The sequence below is a fragment of the Sciurus carolinensis genome, chromosome 5, assembly GCF_902686445.1.
Source record: "Sciurus carolinensis chromosome 5, mSciCar1.2, whole genome shotgun sequence".
NCBI lineage: Eukaryota > Metazoa > Chordata > Mammalia > Rodentia > Sciuridae > Sciurus > Sciurus carolinensis.
In genome coordinates, this window is record NC_062217.1 from 92576871 (window position 1) to 92599564 (window position 22694).

Below are 22694 nucleotides of genomic sequence, written 5' to 3' on the forward strand. Positions count from 1 at the left end.
GACATCTGTTCCCTGGGAGCAGCAAAGGGCCTCCCAGACTGCTCCTAAAGGAGGGACCTTGAGTCCCAAGCCCTCTCCTTATTTCAGAAATCAGGAATCAGGAGAATGTGACTGCTCAATAGGGGCTCCCACCAGGAGGACTTAGCATAGAGGGAAAGGAATTCTAGGCTGTCCTGTCCTCTGTAGCTTGGGATACTGCCAGAAGTCCCTTCCCCAGCTTTTTAATTCTGCTGCTGGGTAGAGAGCACTTTTTGAAGGTGCCATTAAGTACTTTCACATCAAGGATTATTTGAAGCGTCCAGAGTCCAGGCATCTACTTGCCCCATCTGAGCCTCTCCCCACCCCGACCCCTTGCAACACTACAGCTGCTGAGCATGAATAGAGTATGAAGTTCTACCAGGATCTTGTGCTAGTTGAAAACTGACCCAGTTTTCATGCTGTCTTGTAGAAGGGGCTGCAGTGAGGGTGGGCCCAGCAAGCCTGGCTCATCTAGTCACTAGCCAGGAACCCACTGGGTAGGTCAGCCCTACCAGCCACTCCTGAGGACATTATGGCTAAAAGAACACCCTACATGTATTTATAGCAGGTCAGGGACCCACAGGTATGGAAGAAACACAGTAGGCTGTGATATATGCAAACATCTGAATTTGGTGCTTATCATTCCATCTCCAAGTTCATTTGTTCAGTTTCCCTAACCTCAGTAAAGACAGATGTTGGTGTCCCCCGCTTTACAGATAAGGAAATTGTGTAAATTACTTATCTGGAACTATTTCTTTTTAGTGTGTGGTTTACATCTGCCTTCCCAGAAAACCCACACAAACGAGGCTAGATAAACATTTAACAAGTCCAAAGCAATTAAACTACACATACAAAAACAAATAAAGAAAATAGATGGATAGTTCACCAAGCAAGAAGACAGAGGAAACTCAAGCCGACACAGTGAGCTTGATTGTGAGCCCCCAGCTCTGTCCTTTTCTCCTCTCTCTCTGCCACTCCATCTTGACCAGGGTCAGCCCACTACAAGAGAATGGGGTGATTGGTCTTTAGTCATGTTTCCCTTCAGTTCTCTGAAGCTTTATCTGCATTCTCTGAGGATGGAATCCACCCTCATTCCCTGTCCTTATCTTCATGCTTACTAGATACATCCATCAACTGGGGTTCTCCAGGTTGAGGGGACCCAGAGCTGATCAGTGTTGGTCAGAGTCTTAGAACATGTGAACTGGGTGGAGACGATGCAGGTACAAGTAGGGACCAGGCCAACTGGTCCAAGCATTTGGCACCCTGAATGGTACATTCTGTCTTGGCATGGGACTCTTCCAGTGCCACAACAGGACTTGTGAATTGGTGCCACCAGGATGCCCTGTGCCAGTTCCCCCTAGAACACAGTGGTGCATTTGCTGAGATTCCATGTGTTATGTTGAACCTCATGGAGCAAGGGCTCTAAGGGTGGGGACCAAGTGTCTGACTTGTGTATGTCCAGGTCCTTGCTCTGAAGCCTCCTGGGAGCTGAAACCCCCACCACTAAACCTTGTCCCTGATTTCTCCACCTGTGACTGTAATAGCTACCTGGAGTTTAGGCTCATGACATGCATTCACTCATCAGGACAGCCTGAAAGGCAGGTTCCATCAGTTATTCTCATTTTACCCATGAGAAAAACAAAGAACAGAGACACAAGTCACTTGCCTAAGGTGACAGACCAGTTAGGTGCAGAGCGAATGGCATCAGTCATGTCTCCTCATGTGAGACAGGCTGTCATCACTCCTCAGAGTAGGGGGGTGTCACTGTGAATTGCCAGAACAGGCAGCTCCTGCATAAAAGCATTTCCCTCCCAAAGCCCTTCCAGGGACAGTGTCCACCACAAGGCAGGGAGGGCAGAGAGGCAATGTGAACCCAGCACTCTCTTTTCAGAAGCCTTTATTGGGGAGGGGTCAGAGTTCATGGATCACAGGGAGGTGCAAATAAAGACTTCTGAGAACACTGCTCCGGCGGGGTTTGCAGGGGGAGGTTGTGACCTGGCTGGGCTGCCCAGAAGTCCAGCTTTTCAGGTTGGAGCTCTGGTGTACATCCTGTAATGGTCTTGTCAGAGAGGGCCCAAGTGCTCTGGCTTCACAGACCCTCCCTCTGGGGGATGCACTGGCCTTGTCACTGTTCATCTCTCTGTGTATACCCCAGTGTCCTGCAGAGGGGCCAGTTCTTCTGGGCAGGTCCCTCCTATTCATCTCCTTTCTCTTAGACTCCCCAAAGAGCCAGTCCAGAGGGTCAGTGGTGCCAGCAGAGGGCAGTGTGGGCTGCTGACCACTGAAGCTGGCAGTGGTGTCCTGTAGGGATGCTTCAGGATGACTCTTCTCACTGTCCTGGGCTGGCCTGTGGGGTCTGCTGGGTCGACTTCTAGCCGTGACCTTGTCAAGCACAGAGGTGGGCTGTGCCAGTTGACAGATAGACCTCACATAGTCATCCAGGCTGGGGGAGGCTGGGGGATCCTGCCAAGGTCCCCCCGGCAGTATCTCCTCTGAAGTCTCCCGAATTGTGGGCAGGTGGGCCACAGAAAGTAGAAGGCGGGACCTCATTGCTTCCAGTGAAACAGAGGCAGCAACCTGTTGGCCAATAGAGAACAGGTGGTGAAGACCTGCCATGCCATCCTGACACCCCGGCTCCTGTGTCCCCTCCATCATCTGAGATTGTCTGTAGGAATCAGGTACCCTGAGAGCAATGTGAAATCTGCAGATCTAAGACCAGTGATCAGACTCTTGGGCTGGTCTTTTCTGCTAACATTAAAACTACACGTGCTAAAGACTTTATTACTGTGGTTTAAGATTGTGCACAGGTAAGAGAACTCAAATGCAGAAACGTGGAATCAGAGGAAACTTGGGTTTAAAACCAGGAACTGCCACTTACTGACCTTGAGACCTCTGGCAAGATTACCTCTCCAAGCCTCCAGTTATAAAACACCCCTGGCAGGGGTGCTGTGAGAAACACATGAAATAACACCTCTTGTGTGAAAGCCCTTTGTAAAATCAAAGCCTTCTGCAGACGTGGCTCTTAGCCCTCTGCAGACTGCCATTAGCTGCACCACCCTGCTTTTATATCCTGTAGTGAGATTATACAAGTCAAGGCCAAGTATTACTCTCAAAGATAAACAAAGCCCTTGTGTTTGTCTCAAATCAGACAGCATTTTTTCTTTTTCTTACCTGTAGCTCAAGGGTCTAGGAGTGGCAGGAAGGTTGAATGACCAAGGACAGTCCTGTCCAAGAGAAGCTCCAGGAAGCTCTGGGGTGGAGAGGTAGGGACCCAGTAGCTGGAGCCCCGTGTCCGGTGTTGGGTCACTGGGAAGAGGACGGTGAGAACGAAGTGCTGTGGGCCGATACCCAATATCTGCAGGGGAAGGCTTCTGCCTGTGCTGTCTGGCAAACGTTGAGTCCTGACGGCTGCTTTTATACCTTTCCTCCAGTCATCAATTACTGTCACGAGGGCCAAAAATAGCAGTGTTCAGGAAGGCGATCTGAGGAAAACAGCTTGGCGGGAGGGGCCTGGCCCAGCTGCCAGCCTGGAGCAAGTGTTTGTGCCTGTGGGAGGCTGGGGAATGTTTACACTGCAGGGCAGGGGTGGGGGAGGAGGGCCTTCACTCTTGGCCGCCTTATTGTGCTGGGAGAGTCAGGGGGCTCCACAGGCTTCCTCCAGACAGACCCAGGGTCTGCCACCCTCTCCTGGAACCTTGTGATACCTGGAAACCCTGATGTTGTGCTATTCTTGCAGAGTGCTGGGCCAACACCTGTGAGGTTTGACCCGCCAGGTCCTCAGGCATCAGTCATGCAGAGCCCCAGCCTAGAGGCTACCTGGGCCTGCTCCAAGGTGAGGCACACCCACCTTTGTCTGGGACCAAGGACAGCCTGCTGTGAGTCTGGTCCTGATCTTGCAACATCCCAGATGAGGTACTTTTAAAAGTAAATGTGTTTATTTACTTGTTCACTAAATACATAGTGCTACTGTGTGCCTGTGACTACTTCATGTGCAGTAAACAAAGCAGTAGGCGGTCATGCCCCCCTGGAGCTTATATTCTAGTGAGGGAGACAATCAGGTCATCAGTGGATAGGTGTCGTGATTTCAGGTATTGATGACAGACAGCTGCAAATAAAAGTTCAGCAGTGGCATGGGACAGGGTGTCGGACTGCTGCTGTAAGTAAAGCAGTTAGGAGTGTCTTCTCTAAGAATTCACATTGATTTAGAGGTTTGAAAGAAAGTGGCAGCATATGCAAAGACCCTGTGATAAGAGTGTGCTTGACATGTTCAGGGGACATTATGCCTGTCCCTATGGGAGGTCAGAAGATCTTGGTATGGACACTGGATTTCCTCCAGAGGTGGATGGAAGGACACTGCAGGGTTTGAACAGTGTGCAACAGTCTGGCTTATGCTCTGGCTACTGTGCCTGGGCTAAAGTTGGTGGCTAATAGGGAACAACTGGGCAGCATTTGGAAACACAGGGGTGACTGTGTGTGCAGTCCCTGGGAAACATCTTGGTAAAGAACAAGCACTATGCCAGCCCAGACAGGCCCCAGGTCATCCACCCCAGCCTGAGCCCCACCTGGAACATACCAGTCCTCAGGTGGGGGAGGAAAAGGAGTCATAGAAGGGAGAAGGCTGCCCAGTCCTGAGATCTTGGTCCCAAGTTTTTGCATTCCACTTGGGGAAAGGCGCAGGGCACCTGTGAACACTAAGCAAGATTTCAATGCCACAGTTCCACCTTGGTGGTTCTTAAATCTGGAGGCTTCTGTAGAGTCTTTGTTTGTTTCTCTGGCACTTCTTTGACTTTATTAGTGATTAACTAATTAGTCAAGGAACTGAACAGAGGAAAGAGTTGCCTGGGACACAGACTTAGAAGGCCCACAATGACTTCCTGGTATGTGAAATTTGAGGCCTTTTGTGGTTGGTGTGAGATTAGGAGACCCAGGTTCTTCTGCTTCTGCCTGCAGTTACTTCCATACCTATGTCCTGGAACCAAGTAGAATCTGCTCTGGACTTAGTTTTCAATTGATTTAATCAGAGACAGTTTCAGGCTAATAGGGCCTCCCTTCCGTTGGATCCAGGAGTGTAGCCATCGTGAGTGGGCATGTTGGGAGCATAGGACACTTGTGTGTAGGGATATTCAGCATAGTCCCATTGGGTCAACTCATACCTTGCCTCCTCCTTCATTGCAAGACCCCCAGATCTTTGTTCCTGAAGGCTCAGCCCCACAGCCTGCCCGAGCTGTACCTTTTTCTCATCTTGGAGAGGGACAAGGCATTCCATCCTCATTGAGATGCTGATTAAGCTCACTCACCTCCCCTCCAGCAGCTTCTAGTATCTCTTCTGGTCTTGAGCAGAAGTGAGCACCTGCCCAGGTATAGCCAATCACCTACCTTTTTCAGATGTCCTGGGTTTTCTTCAGCTGACCAGGTAGCCCCTGCCTTCGTCCAGGCAGGTCCTGCTGTCAGGAATACTTGCTCCCCCATCCTCTCCATCCACCTTCAATTTTCTCCAAGGACCAGTGAACAAGCACCTTCTTTAGGAGCTTTCCTCAGCTCTGTTTCTTCATCCAGGTGTGAGTCCCTTGTGGCTGGGATCATGTCTGCTTCATCTCCCTCCACTCAGAGTAGAGCCAGAGGGCAGTGGGTCTTCATGAATGAGGTGACCCCACAAGTTGAGATGTTACAGATAGGGCAGAGACTTGTGATAGAAGTTCCTGAGGCCGAGACAGAAGAGCTGAATCTTACTTTGGCTTTTTTTATTTTCCCCAGGGAACTTTCACTCCATAGCTTAATATTGGCCTTTATAGGGAGTTTGGTTTCACATCTGAGTCTGCGAATCATCAGTGGGTGTCAAAGTGGCTCTGGTATTTTCTTGTTTGGTTTCTTTTTTAGCAAATAGTACAAGGTCATATCAGACAGCTATGTGTATGTTCAGTAACTTTAGAGGAGATCATTTTATCAGACTGTTTGTAACTAGAAATGATTGCTAACTATAATTCCAAACTGTGCACAGCACCTCTGTGAATACCAGGGATATGAGAAGTTTCCACAGTGTCCTGTTCTCATGGGACTTTCAGTGCCAGTGAGGAGAGAGAAATGGAATTTGTGAATCTTAAATGTTGTTCAAAAATAACTGCAGGTTGGGCATGCCTATAATCCCATCCACTCTGGAGGCTGAGACAGGATTGCGAGTTCAAAGCCAGCCTCAGCAACAATGAGGTGCTAAGCAACTTAGTGAGACCCTGTCTCTAAATAAAATACAAAAATAGGGTTGGAGATGTGGCTCAGTGGTTGAGTGCCCCCAAGTTCAATCTCTGGTATCCCAACCAAAAACAAAACAAAACAAAACAAAAAAACCCTGCATGATTCCATCCACTATATGAGAAATCTAAAATAAACTTGCAGACGCACAAAGAAGAACCATGGTTACCAGGGACAGTGGGGGAAGGCGGGGAAAATGAAAATTGTTGTTCAATGACTATAAAGTTGCAGTTATACAAGATGGATAAGGTTAAGAGATCTGATGGACAACACAGTGCTTAGAGTGAACAATACTGCGTTGTGCACTTAAACATTCATTAAGAGGGCAGGTCTTGTGTTATATGTTCTTACAACAAAAACAAGTAAATAAAGAAATACAATGTTGGATGAGATTGCAATGGAAGAACGATGTTTAAGTTCACTGGCTCAGGTGGGAGGGTGCTCGAGGTTCCTGGCAGGTGCTCTGAGGACACAAGTGATAAAGCCTGGCCAACCTCACTTACAGGGTCATGGGACTGGGTGCAGAAAGTCTGGATTGGTCACTGGGAAGCAGAGACCTGAAATAGGTCAGAGACACAGAATTAAGGATACAGAGTGTGAGCCAGTACTAACCAAGGTGCCTGTGGAGCAGAGGACTTCAAGTTGGGTGGCAGGAAAGGAGCTGTATGATCTGCAGAACTAAGGAAACCAAGACTGGTTAGGGACAAGGGATGAAAGCTGTTTTGTAGACATATTGGAGGGGGTTTTGGGACTGGCAATGTCCCAAAAGTAGTGAGAAAAGCAAGATCAGCTATCAGGAAAAAAACCAGCTTGGAATTCTGGCTGTAGAATGAATTCCAACAAATGGGCACTGCTGCCATCTGAAGTGTGGGGATAAGGACAGGGCAGAGACCCATCTGGAGGAGGAACTCCTTTGCCTTGGTGGACATGAGATCCAGCAGGATCTGGTGAAATAGAGACCCCTGACTAGGCACAGGGTAGGCAAAGCAGTGCTTTGTGTGGATAGGTGGCCACACTGTGCTTCTTTGCAACATGCTTCCTCACTGCAGTGTGGACGTGCCTGCTGGACAGCTGTAGGTTCCTGTAGGACATCTGACTCAGTCCTCTGTTCTGGCCCTGGCCATGCCTCTGGCCAGGCCCGAGCTGAATGGTGGAAAGCACGCCTCAGGCTTCCTCCCACAGGGCCCTGGCCTCCTGCCCTGGAGCACGTACAGTCTGGCAGCTCTTCCTTAGTGGAGGGGGGAACCCTGAGGAGAAGGCATGTGTTTGGGGGCCTGCCTGAATGTCCTGTCCCTGTGTGGATATGGGAAGGGTGGACAGTAACTCTGGGGGTGCTGCTTTGTGGCAGAAGGTTGACGTGTGTGTGCCCCACAGGAGGAAGGGGCTCTGATCATTGAGGGACTCCTCAACATCGCCTGGGGACTCAGACGGCCCATCCGGCTCCAAATGCAAGATGACCGGGAGCGAGTGCACCTCCCCTCAGCCTCATGGACACCCGGACAGCCCAGCTGCCCACCGTGAGTGCCCAGAGGGCAGAGTGGGGTCAGTGGGCCTCATGACACCTTTCATCCCTAGCATTCCTGTTTAGGGTGCTTGTGGGCTATGCTCACCCTCAGAGTGGAAAACCCACTTCTGACAGGGTTCCTGCACAGGAGCACAGCCCAGTATGACCCCCATTGTCCTATGACTACCTCAGTTCTTCCTTACTTCATCTGCACAATATGCAACCTCACTCAGAATGGCCTTCCTAGATAACAAGCACATCATCTCCCTCCCTCCTGCAGACTATTCCTGGGCTTCCATCACCTTCATTTTACATTGCTGGGGATCAAACCCAGGGCCAAGTGTTCTACCACTGAGCTGCATTCCCAGCCCATTCAGATCTCATTGGTAGTAGGAGGGGGACTAAGAAGTCACACAAGTTTAACTTCCTATTACTCTACTTTTATTTTAGTTTCAGATTTTATTTTTATAAATCTATTGGAATTTAAGATCAGACTTATCAAGAGAATGTTTTGATCAGAAGGAAAAAGTTTTCCTACCAATCTTACTGTTTCACGAATGTTTACCTCCCACACTCCTACCCATCAAAAGGGCAGTTAGTGGCTGAACTTTGCTTGTTTCTGCATGGAATGACACTTCCTAAGAGGCAAGCATTCAGAACTGTGCCCCCTACAAGCCTGAAGGTAAAATGGATGCTCTGTGATGACTCAGCATGTTGACACACCAGCTTATCCCCTGTTGTCCCTGGTCATTTGTAGCAAATTTTGAGTCACACAGACTTAGAGCATAAAGAAAGACTCCTTGAAGCTATACTGTGACTCCTTGAAGCTATAATGTGACTCATGTTCCTTTCCTGAGGTAAAAGTGGTCCCAGATACAATCAGCAAGTGCAGACAATAACGCATGTGTTCCCTTGGACCCTAATGTCTGATCCTCTCTGGTAACCCTTTATTGCAGGCAGTTTCTCATTGCTCCTCTTCCTTCTCCATCCTGGCACTGACTGTCCTGGCATGGGGTCAGTCCCACAAGAAACCTGGAGGATGGCTCTCTGGAGATTATCTGACTCCCCACTAGGCCCTTGGAAAGCTCAGAAAGTCCACTGGGCACACAGCTGCATAGGGATGCACCACACTGGCCCTGTGCATGTGCCTAAATGTTGCAGCCCAACATGGCCACTGGTGTCTGTGGGGCTAGACTTTTGCTCTTCCCACAGATGCTGTGGGAAAGCTTTGCATTTCTTCGGTTGTTTGCATTCACTCGACTCAGCCTGCCCCCAGAGGCAGCCAGCCAGCCTCATTTTTTTTTTTTTTTTGGCCTGAAACATCTGAGCATTGTGATTGTCTCTTTTCAGAAAGGAGCCACCTCCCCAGGACAGCAAAGTCACTGCTGAGGAGCCAAGTGCGCAGCCTGTGCACAAGGCTGAGAGTTCCAGAGATGGCTCAGGTGAGTGGAGCCTGTTTTATCCAGCGGAGGAGGGGATTGGTGCACAACCATAGTCTCCGATGTGCAGGTTTGTGGAAGAGCCCCAAGTGGCTTCATTTATCTTAGGACCCACCATTTATAATAGGAAGCACTTTGTTTACAATCTCATTTACTCTCTTTATGGAAAAGGAAACAGAGACTTGCAGAAATGTCACAGTATGTCAGTGCCCTGAGTCCCCTGCACTGTGTCATGCCATACAAAGGAAGAGCATCAGTAGAGGGCACCTTGCCCTCCTGTCCCTAGGGCTCTGGTGCCTCATCCATAATTGCCCACATGTCCTCTTTGTGCCACTTCCCTTAGTAAAGGAGTGGGTACTCAGAAGGACAGGATTGAAGTGCCTAAAGGCCTTGCTGGACTCCACGAGACAGACAAGGAGGCTTAAAGTCACATGATGTGACACAAGTTACACCTTTCTGTCTGCAATGTCTGCAGATCATCCAAGTGCTACCCCTGCCTCTAACACAGCAACAACACTAACGTTGTTGTGTATGGTAGTGCAGTATGACCACAGGATTCTTGGGAACCTCACAAATCCCACAGGTGGTCTAGTGGCTAGACACATGGCAATTCCTCTGCTCCCATCCTCCACCTTGCCACCATCTGGTTCATTTCTCTCTATAGGGCCCCAGGAGGAAGAGGAGGAAGTACCACAGTTAATGAGGACCAAGAGTGATGCCAGCTGTATGATCCAGAGGAGGCCCAAGTGCCGTGCACCTGGGGAGGCCCAGCGGATCCGGCGACACCGATTCTCTATCAATGGACACTTTTATAATCACAAGGTGATGTTCCCACCTGGCCTTTTCCAGGGCCCTGAAGCTGAGAGCACAGGAACCATTTCCAAGCACTGGCACTGCGGCCCCATGATCCTTGTCACCCCCCCACCCCCGTCCTGAAGGCTCAGGAGGAAAAGAATCTTGCCCAAAGTACCATTGCATAACAACTCATTCATGATCTGTGCTTTCTCTACCACACACTCACTATCTATGCACTCTCCAAGTTGTGTGGATTTTTGGCAAGTAATCTCAAGACAGACAGTAATGCCAATTTATCTTTAGTGAGGTCATAGTCTATAAGTTTCCACCCAAGCTCAATTGATCATTCCACAGGAACAGCATGTATCCAGCCATTTATAATTTATCACTTGATAAATTAAGCCTGCTAGCAGAGGTGTGTCTAGGGGCATGTGTGTTTGTTCCCAGAGAACCCAAACAGCTCCTGATTCCCAGCACCCGCCTTTTGTCCGAGTATGCATTGTACTGACCTTAGGAAAAATCACCTTCCCCAAATTACATCATTGCACAAACAAAAGGAACTAAAAGGAGAAGTTAATTGTTACTATAAATGGAATGAGTGGCAGTTTGGGTGAGGCCCTGGTTGGAGTGTCCTGCAATAGGCCATATCCTGCTGCCCTGGGAAATGAAAGCAGAGGTTTCCAGTTTGAGCAGCTGCCCTTCTTGATGGAGTATGACTCATGCGGGTGGAGGAACCTGGGTAACGGGAGGCCTAGGGGTCAGACCTTCTAGGGGCTATTCAGGCTATCCTTGGGGCACCTTGGACTTTGGGATAAAATTCAATTCTGCAAGTTGAAGGAACACTTCATTAATCTCACTGCCTCCCTCCCATGTCTTGCTAAGTTTGCAGTAACTGTTTATGAATAATAACAGGATTTTGTTTGCTAAGTCCAGAAGAATTCAACACTATTTGAAAATCAAATCTCCTGAAAGAGCAAAGGCAGGCAGCCAGGGTTGAAGTTCAAGGTGATTATATAGATTAACAATAGGATACATATTATGACTTGGGTATTCTTTAAATCTTGTTCTGAAAAGGTTTACTCTGTAAAGGTTAAGCTCCAGTTATTAGTATTTGAATAAATATTGATATGCTATTTTAAGAAATTTTCGAAAACTGTCAAAGAATTTTTACATGAGTCTAGGCATGGTGGGACACACCTATAATCCTGGTGGCTTAGGAGACTGAGGCAGGGGGATCACAAGTTCAAAGCTAACCTCAGCAATTTAACAAGGCCCTGAGCAACTTACCAAGACCCTGTCTCAAAATAAAAATAAAACAGGCTGGGAATTCAGCTCAGTAGTTTAACACCCCTGGGTTCAATCTCTGGTAACAAAAAAAAAAAAAAAAAAAGAAGAATATGTACATAAGTTTAGGCTATTTCTAGTTCTGTCCTCCTAACAAAGAAGAATCTTTTGCCCCGTGACTCAAGGTACCAACAGTGGGGTTGAACTCCGGTACACTGACTTCTCTAGTGTCTCATTTGTCTGTCTTTGAGAGGTATGTCTGGAACATTGAACCTTATTTTAGTCACTGCAAATATCTCAGGGACATGATGTCTGAAGCACTCTGTGAGTTTAAAAGGAACAATGAGGGTTCTCATCATAGCCACAGGCTTATTTCCATTTGGACCACCCTCCCAAGAGGAGTTACTCAGCCAGCCACATACTCAGGCCTTGGTCTATTACCCCAGGAACCTTATTAATCCATTTACCTGGGGAATGTGGATCCATTTTTCCAGGCAGATGTCCTACTTTCCGGAATACAGACTAGTGTCTTAGATATTTTGAACAGTTGTATCACATTTTCTGGGTGAGAAAAGAGTTCCAAAAGAGAAATCCCATATGAAAACCCTCTTTCTTACCTTGCTCTATATGCATACCCACTTCATATTCATAGAAATTAGGGTACAAATTCTCGAGTCACAAGCAACAATTGAAGAAAAAATACAAAGAATTATAGCACTGACTTCCAGTAGGAGTTGTTCGAGGGTTTATTTCTTAGAACTGTATACTCATCATATTTCACTCAGTCATTTCCCCAAACTAATTTGATTCACAGTGAGGCTGGTTTTATTTCCAGACTGGGCAAAACTTTTTAACTGTTCCTACTGCTTTGTCCCGGCCTATTGGATCTGAATGTGGTCTATTAGAGAGAAACCTTTTGTGGTTAGAGATGAGAAAGCACCCTAAGACTTTTGTTCCCCCTTGGAGTTCGTTGGTTTCGTCTTGAGTTTCTCAAGGCTTTGTGCAGAAGAAACACCAAGAGTCTCTTGTTATAAGACCTTTCAACTCCTTGAAATGGCCTAACCCCTCTATTCAATGTTTCTCAGAAACTGCTTTCTGGATAATGCATAACCCAGAGACAGTCTAGATCTCAGCTACATAAGAAGCAGGTTGAACTTGAGGCTGACTCTGGATCTTACTGGAGTAGAGACCAGCTGGGGTACTGAGCAGGTCCCTTAAGCACCCTGAATCTCAACTACTTCCACGAGAAAGCAGACCATGCAGGAGGACTATGCAAACTTCAACTCAGCTTGAGGGTAAAGAGACCTGACAACTTGCAGAATAATCAGTTTCTCCAGGAGGCTCCTGGACCCAAGGGTTAATGTGTGGGCTTTCAAGTATTGCAGAATCCTTACATGGCACTGTCCTTTCTAGATGGGTGACCTTGACCATCTATTTCACCTTCTGCAATCCTGTGTTTTTTATCTAAGAAAAGGGAGCTTGTTATAGGCACTTCAAAGCGTTGTTATGAGGATTAAATAAAAGATTGTATATAAAATATTTAGCAGGTTCAGTACATGGTTAGTATTTATTGAAGACTTATTAAATATCCGGCAATGTCCTGGGTGATTTCACATTCAGATGTTCCTCCACTTGTGTTTTAATCAGATTTTTCACTGCTGTGACTAGAACCTGACCAGAACAATTGTAGAGGAGGAAAAGTTTGAGGGCTCATGATTTTAGACTTCTCAGTCCATATATAGTCAGCTCCATTCCTCAGGGCTTAAGGTGAGGCTGAACATCATGGTAGAAGAGTGTGGTATAGAGGGAGTAAGTTCATATGATGATCAGGAGGCAGAGAGAGAGGGGGAGGGGGAGGAGGACTCTCACCTCATATAAAATATATACCCTAAGCCACACCCCCATGCCTTCCCTCCTCCAGTCACACCCCACCTGCCTTTAGTTACCATTCAATTAAGCCCATCAGGTGCTTATTTCACTGATTGAGTTAAGGCTCTCATAACCCAGTCATTTATTTTCTGAACCTTCTTGCATTGTCTCACATATGAGCTTCTGGGGGACACCTCACATCCAAACCATAACAACTTGTAATGAGGTTATGTCTCAATAAACCCATCATATGTTGAAAATATCAGTGATGAAAATATATCTAATACACCCGAACTACCAACATCATCCATTAACAACACAGCATGCTGTAGAGAGCTGGTGGTTTTCCCTTGTGATCACATTATTGACTGGGAACTGTGACTCACTGCCTTACCCATCACTGAGAGAGAAGATAGGACCATATTATCACTAGCCCAGAAAAAGATCCAAATTCCAAATTCAAAGTACAATTTCTACTGAATGTGTATGGATTCTGACCAATCCTAAAGTTGAAAAATTGTGAGTCAAATCATCATAAGACAAAAGCAAGAAACATGCAGGAATATAATGTCTCCCTCCTGGAGGAAAAAGCAAAACTGTGAAGAAGCCCCCGTGACTGGAGCACAGGGTGCTTGTGAGGGGGTCTTAGTGTCATAGATTCATAACAAGTAGAGGAGGTGGATGGTATTGCATAGACTGTGGGAAGTATTCAGATCTTTTTTATTAGAACCATGCCTTTTTAAAAAGTCTCTCTGACAAAATATACTATAGAGATAGCATGGCCTGGTATTCTTTCCAACTGCAGATCCTAAGTCAGGAGGTCTGAATTGGGTTAGGAGATGTATGAGGGCTGAGGTGGGACTTTAGGCCATGAAGCAGACTAGACCACACACTGCATTTCAGTGTTTTATAAAAAGTGGTATACATTTGGGCAGCAATACGGAGACTGGTTTGGAAGGGCTGAGATGAAGAGAACATGTCGGGAACTGCTATAGTGTGACTTGAGGACTTCTGTTCAGTCAGACTGGAAGGAAGTGGAGAAACAGACTTGGGACATTTAAGTTTTAGAATCAGAAAACATGTGGTGATTCAGCTGACACAAAGAGTGAAGGAAAAGTTGACTTCCCTTTCCCCCATGAATGACTTCCAGGACCCTGGTTCCTAGGATCCAGAGCACTGGCCCTGATGGAGTGAAGTTATCTTTCTTAGGGTTCTCTGTAAAGCACACACCATTACAACTTCCCTCAGTGCCCCTAGGTCTGGGAACAGTTTACCCATGGATCTGCATGAATGGACAGGTGCAGGTGTTCCTAGAACCAGGCATCTGTTACTTGAGTGTGCTCAACACTGAGATGCCAGCACTGAGCTGTGTTCCTGCCCCACACAGACCTCTGTGTTCACTCCTGCCTACGGATCCGTGACCAACGTGAGGGTCAACAGCACCATGACCACTCTGCAGGTGCTCACCTTGCTGCTGAACAAGTTCAGAGTAAGTCTGGCCACAGTGGAACAGCCTTTCCCTGGGCTGTTGTTGCTTTGCTCTTTTGCTGGGAGGAGGGCTGGAGCAGATGGGGAGGACTGCATATGACTCCTGGGTAGACTGGCAGGATTTCCCCTGTTGAATTGACATTTCTGGGAAGTAAGTCTCTGGGATTTTTGTCAGGGATCTCATGGGTGTCAGAATGGGCTCAGGCTGCAAAATCAAATCGTTTTGGCTCCTTGTATATGTGACTTTGTGGCTGTGGTTACTTTGTTCCATCTTATCTCAAAAAGTTGCAAGACTGACTCTGTGACTTCCTGTGCAGGTGGAAGATGGCCCTGGTGAGTTTGCGCTCTACATCGTTCATGAGTCTGGGGGTAAGTGCCAGCTTCAGCTTCCAGATTATAAATGCAAAAAGATTCTGTTCCTATTTCAAGCTTGCCAACTGTACTTCTTCCCTGAGGACTCTGAGCTGGCCTGCCCGGCAGCAGTCAGCCCTTCTACACTGGCATATACTGCACCTCTACCACACACCTTCTTCCCCAACCCCAACCCAGGCACCTTTGCCGTCACTCTCAGAATTCCACTAAAATCATGCACAAAGCCACTGTCACCAACCTCTTCAAATGAAATGGACCATTATCAAGCTTGTTGTGATTCAGTCAGGAGGGGTGGGGAGCATATGCCAGAAGCTGAGACATGGAGCTACTGCCACAGAGCCTGCATGCCCCTCTCTGCAGCACTGTCGCAGCATGTCCTGTAACTGAGCAGGCCTGCACTTCTGCATTTCTGTTACCCCCTACTGTCCACTCAGCTCCTCTCCTAGCTCAGTTTCTCTCCTAGCTGGACTTCATTGAATGACACTATAGAAGAGGGCCAAAAAAGTATTTTCCCTCTACCCTCCTTGGGTTCATTGTCTAGGTCTTGTAAATTAGATTGGAAAGAGAAAAACAGAAAGGGGTTTGTGAACAGGTGTGTGGTGTATACCCATGGGAACTCTCAGGAATGAGTGACTCAAAGGGGTGGTTAGAAATTGGGTTTTCACAACACCTCAGCAGAAGAATAAGTTTTTAGAAAAGTGACCAAACAAAGAAGGGATTTGAATTTCCAGGGAGGCAAATAGTGTGAAGGCCAAGATATCAGAGAATCAATGGAGGATGAGGTCTAGTTTTAATATTAACTATGTGGATTCCTCTGATGCCAGTTCTGGGATGTCAAGGATCTAGAGCAGTCTCTAGTGATTAACTTCTGTCCTTTCAGGTAAAGAGGGGAGGGGACACATTGATAAATTTATTTCCTGCTTTTAGGCAAATAGGAGCAGGACACAGAGCTTTTCTTGTATTCATTCCTTCTCAGTTGTCCTTAGCTCAACATAACCCTGTGCCAAAGTGGAAGATTTGGGGTTGACTTGTCCTGCTGTCCTTCCACAGGATCACACATTGCTCAGGGCAGGTACATTCAGTGAGATCTGAAGAAGGTGCCCTGATCTCCCTGAACATCCATTTTCTACAATGTTCCTGTCCTGGTACAAAGAGAGGTGTTTCTAACATCTTATGAATTTTGTAAATTGCCTTCTGTTTCAGAGAGGACAAAATTGAAAGACTGTGAGTATCCACTGATTTCCAGAATTCTGCATGGACCCTGTGAGAAGATTGTCAAGATCTTCCTGATGGAAGCTGACTTGGGCGAGGAAGTCCCCCATGATGTGAGTAGGGGCTGATGCTGGGGGCGTGCTTCTTTAAAAGGGTCTAGGAGGAAACATGGGAACTCCAGAAGGCTCTAAAGATGACCTTGGCCAGAGCCCTCCATGGTGATGTCTCCTGCAGCCCCACAGATGTCCTCAATGGGCTCCAGCTCCCCCTCTTCCTATTAGTGCCCACCGGCTTTGTCAGAAGAAGAAAGAACTTGAGTCCTAGAAAACCGGGCCCTGTCCTTTACTCTCATGCTAGTGAATCCTCTTCCTTCTTTGGAGTGTATTTTATTGTTAGTAAGTTAAAGACCCACACAAGGGCTCTTAACTAGGGCCTATGTGAGGGAAGAAGATGGTTAAGTCCTACTAACAGCCTGTGTCCTGATCAGATGATGAGCACATTTTCAAATTCCTTTGCATAGAAAAGTCCTTAAGGTTTGGACACCAGGGAGTCAGCCTAGTAGCCCATTCTCCCTCAGCCTCTTCACGGAGCTAGTACAGTTTCATTTCATTGTTTAAAACAATGCTGTTCTCAGCACCCACCCCACCCCGACCCCCAGAGAACACCCAGTGTGACAATGTTGAAGTATTGAATGCTTTTCCTAATATTCAACTCAATATTTCCTCCCATGGATAATAGTTGCCTTTGAGATAAGAATGGTTCTCATTCTCCCATCCTACACAGCAGAGCAGTGTTGGGGGTAGGGTGGGAAGAAGGGCAGCTACTTCCATGGACAAAGGATGTTGGCTGGGTTGACCACTATGGAAGCCATGAGAAAAAGAAAACATATTTTGGGCTTCTAATTTAAAGCACATTAAAATGTTCTTGGATTTTCTAGGTTGCTCAGTACATTAAGTTTGAAATGCCGGTGCTGGACAGTTTTGTTGAAAAATTAAAAGAAGAGGAGGAAAGAGAAATAATCAAACTGACCACAAAGTAAGCAGCACTTAAACAGCCAGTTGTGGGTACTGACCATCAGGGCATGTCTGCAGGGCACACTGGTACTGGGTGGGGAGGTGTCTCTCCTCCACATGTACCTGGTGCCCTTGCAGTTTGAAGAGGCCTATTACCCTGGCTCCTAGCATCACCCTCTGGTCTCTCAGTACTGACAGCACCCTGGGGTGACAGCCTTCCAAAATGGAGGGAACCCAGTCCAGACTGCCCACCCAGCCTTGGCATTCTCACCAGCCTGAGATATAACTGCAGAAAACTGGGATGGAAAGGCAGAGCCAAGAGCAAGAGTGGGCACTGGATCTAGTGATCTAACTCTGGAAAAGGAACCACAGAGAGGACCTGCTAGTTGCAGCTTCTGCCTGGTCTGAAACTTTTTGTACTAGTAGGAATACTAATCCTACTGGAAGGTGGCGATTCTTGGAACTCCAGCACCAGTTGCTATTGAACCAGGGATGAAATCAATGGAAAAGGGAGCAGGATCTGGCTGTGTGAGATTAGCCAGACTGCAGGTCCCCATGATCTGTCTGACCTTCAGCAACATGTAGCAGGACATGTGGAGGCATTCCCAGGGCCTGAGGAAGGAAAGACAGGCAACTCCCTGCAGGAGCTTGGGTTGGTAACTGATTTAGTTTCTGGCCTATGACTGAATGACTCTTGGGAAACCTCACTCCCTACAGTTTTCACCTGTGCATTTGGGCCCCACACAGGGAGTCAGTGGAGACCCCAATCAGAGGGAAGCATCCATTTGCCATTGATCATGTCACTTTAAGGTTTTAGAGCAGGAAGGGACCTGGGGATCACCTGGTCAGTCATTCAGTGTGCAGGAAGGAAACTGAAGCCCCAGATGAGGAAGGACATAGTACAGGTTATTTGCAGAGCCTGGGCTGGAACACGGGGTTCCTGACCCCTGATCTATTGCCCTGTGCATTTCAGCAGGCTCCTGTCTATACTGGAGAGTCTTTGGAATAGCGTAACATTCGGATTTGAAGCTCCACATGGTAAAGAGCTCTACTGAATTCTTCCCCCACTGCTTCCCAGAGGATAGGTGATGACTGCCAGTCATCCCGTCAGGAGCAGTGATCTGGGTCAGGCATCTTTGTGCTCCCTCCCTTCTACTGCCATTTTACTGCTCCTCCAACCTCAATGAATCCCCTTGTCTTTGTCTCCCCCCAGATTCCAAGCCTTGCGTCTGACAATGCTGCAACGCCTGGAGCAGCTGGTGGAGGCCAAATAACCAGCTCGCACTGGTCTCTTCTAATGCCCACTGCAGCAAGTGCATGTGGAGTCCCAGCAACCAGGCCCTGATGGGTCACACTGATTAATGGCTGCTGCCTAAGGAATCAAGCGCCTGTGTTTCTAACCTGTCTGAAGTCTAAGCTTTGTGAGTCCTGCATTCCTAGCCTTGGCTCCATAGTGAGCACACACAGGAAGCAGACCCAGGCCTGAGGAGCCAGGAACTTGCCCACTGTGGTCTGACTGGCAGGCTACCCTGGGAAGTGATTGGCACTAAAACTGTGTCAATGGCTGTGTTGTATGTCTAGATGGCCAGACCAGTCCTGTTCAGGCCATACCTCTCCTGCTCAAGAGACTAGTACCTGACTAGCCCCTGGGTTGTGGGCTTCATCCACTTGCCCTGTACCTGGCTCAGACTCCCAGTAGGGCCACCAAGCACTGTCCTCATCCCCTATGTGAACCACAACATCCCTGTCTACCCCCTATCATACTGCTTACTCAGTAACTCTGCTGGGGAAAGTGGGCACTACCAGAAGTTATGAGATGTACCCTGTTTGCAGCTATCACTTCACCATAATAGCCCTGGCCTCTAAACCTCCTTGTACAGCCCAGCACTTCTACTGCAGAGCTTAAATAAGGAGTAGGACCATGAGGAACCTGTCTGCTTTCTGCAGAAATATTCTTCTTAGTGAAGCCCAAAGGAATTATTGAAAGAAGCTTGCTGAAAGAAATCCATCAATTTAATCATGTTGAGGATGTGGCTTCCATGGTGTTGAAAGGACATTGCTGGCAGTGACTTGAGAAGGTAGTATTTGGCCCTCATTGCCATTATCCTGCGGACACCTGTGTGCCTCTTGTCTTCTACAGACATGTGACCTCCCATCTAGTGGACAGGGGACAACACTAAACACTTCCCTGTGTGGTAATGAGGAAGAAGGTCTGTTTGGGGAGCAAGGGCTTTAAATTCCCTGGGGCCAAATACTGAGAAATTTGTTTGTTGACTGATGGAGAATTTCTGGAATGAATGAGAAATCCCTTGCAAAACTGTAACAGTTTATATCATCCATGTGGGTGTTTGTTTAAAACAGAAAACAGAAGACCAAATTCTTCTGCTGAGTCTGTGGATAGCACACGTAAAAGGAAGAACCATAAAGACTTGTAAAGATAGGAGAGACTTCATCACTTAGGGATGAAGAAGCTCCTCTTGGGGTCCCAAAAAGAGCAGAACATGGAAACAACCAAGCAGTGGAGCCGCTTGTCAGGGTGCTCTTCATATCAGCTTGCCCTGACCCAGTGCTGTCATCATAGAGCCTCAGAGATTCCAGGGGAGGTGTGACTGCAGTTCTCTTGTCTTTTCTTTTGACTGGCAGTATAGTTTCTTAGGTGCTCAATAAAGGTGTGCTGTATTAAACTGAAGAAGTGAGGACCAAGATTTCTGTTTCTTTTTCTTTCTGCATATCCATATTGACCCCTTCTTCTTCTTTTTTCTTTCTTTTTATTTTTTTAGTTTTTTTAAATTTTTGGTTCACTGTACACAAATGGGGTACAGCTTTCATTTCTCTGGTTGGACACAAAGTAGAGTCACCTTCTTCTAATCTCTAAATCTCTTAGCTTGGCAGGAGAGCCACAAACAGATGCACTTGACATTGACAGGACTCCTTTGTTTTCGTGTATAGCCTGGGGATTGTTGTGGGACCTGAGGTGAGACTTCTGTAGGACAGGGAGGAGGAGTCACTGGTGATAGCCTGTGAGTGACCTGAGCAATTGCAGAATCAGTATCAGAAAGGCCTCAGGAATCTTCCAGGCAGAGGCTCAGGAAAGGGTAAAAAATGAATCAAGCAGGAGCTTTCAGTTAATTTTATTTACTCCCCAGTCCATATTTACAGCCTTAAGTCTGTCTAGACAACTGCCTTTCTATTGTTCAGTAGTAACTGAGTGACTGTCTTGTGCCAGACCTATGCTCAGTCCTGGAAGAACAAGATGGAGTGACTATCTGTCCTGTGTTCAGGAGTTTCCTGGTCAGAAGAAGGCCAGACACTGGGGAATGTTAGAGGACCAGTTCAGCAAGCCAGCTAAGTTCCCAGGAAGGAGGCCTGAGGCTGAGCTGCCAATGGCCAAGAGAGTGTGTATGTTTTTGCAGACCAACAAACACATGCCAGTGAGGAGAAGGACAAGCACAATGCTTTGGAAGTCACTGAAAGGAAACTCCATAAACTCCAGTCTGATTGTTTAGTTGGTTGGTTAGTTTTTGCAGTTGTTAAAGTGCTATTTGAGGTCTTTTTAGGTAAGTGACACTTTCAAAGTAGATATTATCAAAACTGATTCCTGAATATCATAGCTAGGAAAACTCTATAGCAAGTTGTACAGAAAAGGATGGAATTCTCTCTGGGCTCACAAAACTTTTTATCAACACACATTTGTTTTCTTGAGAGAATCAGAAAAACAGGTAACTCTAACACCAGGATTTCATATTTTAGAGATTGTGATTTCTTGTTTTTTTTTTTTTTTTTTTTTTTTTTGTGGTGCTGGGGATTTGAACCCAGGGCCTTGTGCTTGTGAGGCAAGCACTCTACCAACTGAGCTATCTCCCCAGCCCAGAGATTGTGATTTCTTACTGATTTGGGGGAGTATCAGCTCCATATAATTTATAGTACTTCTCATATGCTTTTTGTTATCTTGGATAGTAAAGGTATCCAAAGATAAAGATCCCTGCCAGAATATGCTGTCTTCCCAGGCCAGCCCTCAGGGACCAGCGAGTATAATAAACAGCTCAGGATGAAATCAACAGGATTGCAAAAGGACTGGACTCCAGAAAAACAGGGTTGTTTGTCCAGAACAAATGACCAGAAGGGATCAAAAAACAGCTTGTTTTTTGGCTGTGATAACGATATGCTACCTGCTTGGAGTGTTTACCAGAAAGTGGATTAAAGGCCTTCTCATTGTCAAAATAGATCCATCCACCCAGGATACATCTGGCCACTGAGTTCTAGGGAAATAAAGTCCAAAGTTTGTGCAGTCTGACCAAGTGATTTGTGGAGGAATCAAGAATGCCCAATGTGGCCATGTGGGTAGGGCGCAGGCACCCTGCAGCTGCAGAGGAAGTAATGAGGTGTCTTTGTCAGGTGTAGAGGTAAGCCGCAGTGCCCCTGCCCCTCAGTTCCTCAGTGGTGCTCAGGCAGGAAGCTCAGTTGGTCAGATCCAAGCAGCTACAAGTGTAAAAACAACCAGATGCACACACTATATTTAGGAATCATGAGCTGTGATTGGGAGTGAGCCAGCTGTCGACGTGCCCAGAGATGCACAACATGCTGGGTGGAGCTCTGGGCCCTCCTTGTGGGGCTTTAACAGAGATGTTTTCTGCAGGCACAAGAGTGGGAATTCCCAGGGTTTCCTTTCCCAAAGAGCTGAGAGGAAACAGGCTCAGACTTAGTGGGGACAGAAACATTGTTCAGGGACCCTGTGCTGAGGGGTCTACTTTGTGGGAAATGAACCACTCTGGGTACTGCATTCCTGTCACACGTGACTGGACTTCTTGCACTTGGGTTGTGGCTCAGTGTTGCCAAATGTAGACCCTGGCAGCAGCACTTCCTGTTGAGACAGTGCTTGTGAGTATGAGTGTGTGTGAATGTGTGTGTGTACATGCGCTCACAGGCAAACACATGTTCACACACACGTGGGAACAAGGAGTTCAAGGGACAAAGCCACAGGAAAAGGAAGCTGTCTTTGCAGGATGTTTCTCAGCTCAGAAAATACTTCTTCCTAAAAAGAACTCTTCAAACACTGCCACACTCAGAGGCACAGAGCCTCTGGTTTCCCAGAGAAGTCCCGGCCACCAAGGGGCTGAAACTCTCTTGGCTCAGTTTTCCCAGAAAGATGTGCTATTAGATGCCCATGCTGTGCACGCCACCTCCCCCTCCCCCTTCTCCTTTTTATTTTTTTTAAATATTATGTGTGACCACTCTTGATAATTTAATTGACTTAAAAAGTCTGGAATCCCAGACTTCCTGGTTTAAAGTCTTACTCTGTCACTTACAAATGAGCTGCAGCTCAATTCTGCACCTAACTTTGGGAGTTTGGAGAAAATTGGGTCCTAGTGTTTGAGAACTGGCTGCCAAAAGCAGAAGCTGCCATGAGACTGAAGAAAGGCAGATAGATCCAGGATTGCACAAAGTGCAATTAAT

The 22694-nt window shown here is 47.1% G+C and overlaps 2 protein-coding genes across 3 annotated transcripts in view; one reads left to right on the plus strand and one right to left on the minus strand.

Annotated features, from left to right (window-relative positions):
- The window catches only part of Rassf4 (Ras association domain family member 4), a 35306-nt gene extending 15380 nt beyond the window's left edge, over positions 1-19926 (plus strand). For both annotated transcript variants that reach the window (XM_047552356.1, XM_047552357.1), the window contains 8 exons: positions 7639-7781; positions 9119-9210; positions 9872-10029; positions 14543-14644; positions 14961-15012; positions 16219-16340; positions 17165-17262; positions 18454-19926. In XM_047552356.1, coding sequence (XP_047408312.1) covers positions 7639-7781; positions 9119-9210; positions 9872-10029; positions 14543-14644; positions 14961-15012; positions 16219-16340; positions 17165-17262; positions 18454-18514 — 828 coding nt within the window. In that variant the 3' untranslated portion in view covers positions 18515-19926. The remainder of the gene's footprint in view (positions 1-7638; positions 7782-9118; positions 9211-9871; positions 10030-14542; positions 14645-14960; positions 15013-16218; positions 16341-17164; positions 17263-18453) is intronic.
- Positions 674-3458, minus strand: Depp1 (DEPP autophagy regulator 1). The gene is made up of 2 exons (XM_047552366.1): positions 3190-3458; positions 674-2595 (listed from the first exon to the last, which is right to left on the minus strand). Exon 2 carries the CDS (start codon positions 2566-2568, stop codon positions 1930-1932), a length of 639 nt encoding a protein of 212 aa, XP_047408322.1. The 5' UTR covers positions 2569-2595; positions 3190-3458; the 3' UTR covers positions 674-1929.
- Positions 19927-22694: the final 2768 nt, after the last annotated feature.

Excerpts from the sequence above, each read along its gene's own strand:
- Depp1 (XM_047552366.1), bottom strand. The coding sequence starts at position 2,568 with ATGAGGTCCCGCCTTCTACTTTCTGTGGCCCACCTGCCCACAATTCGG.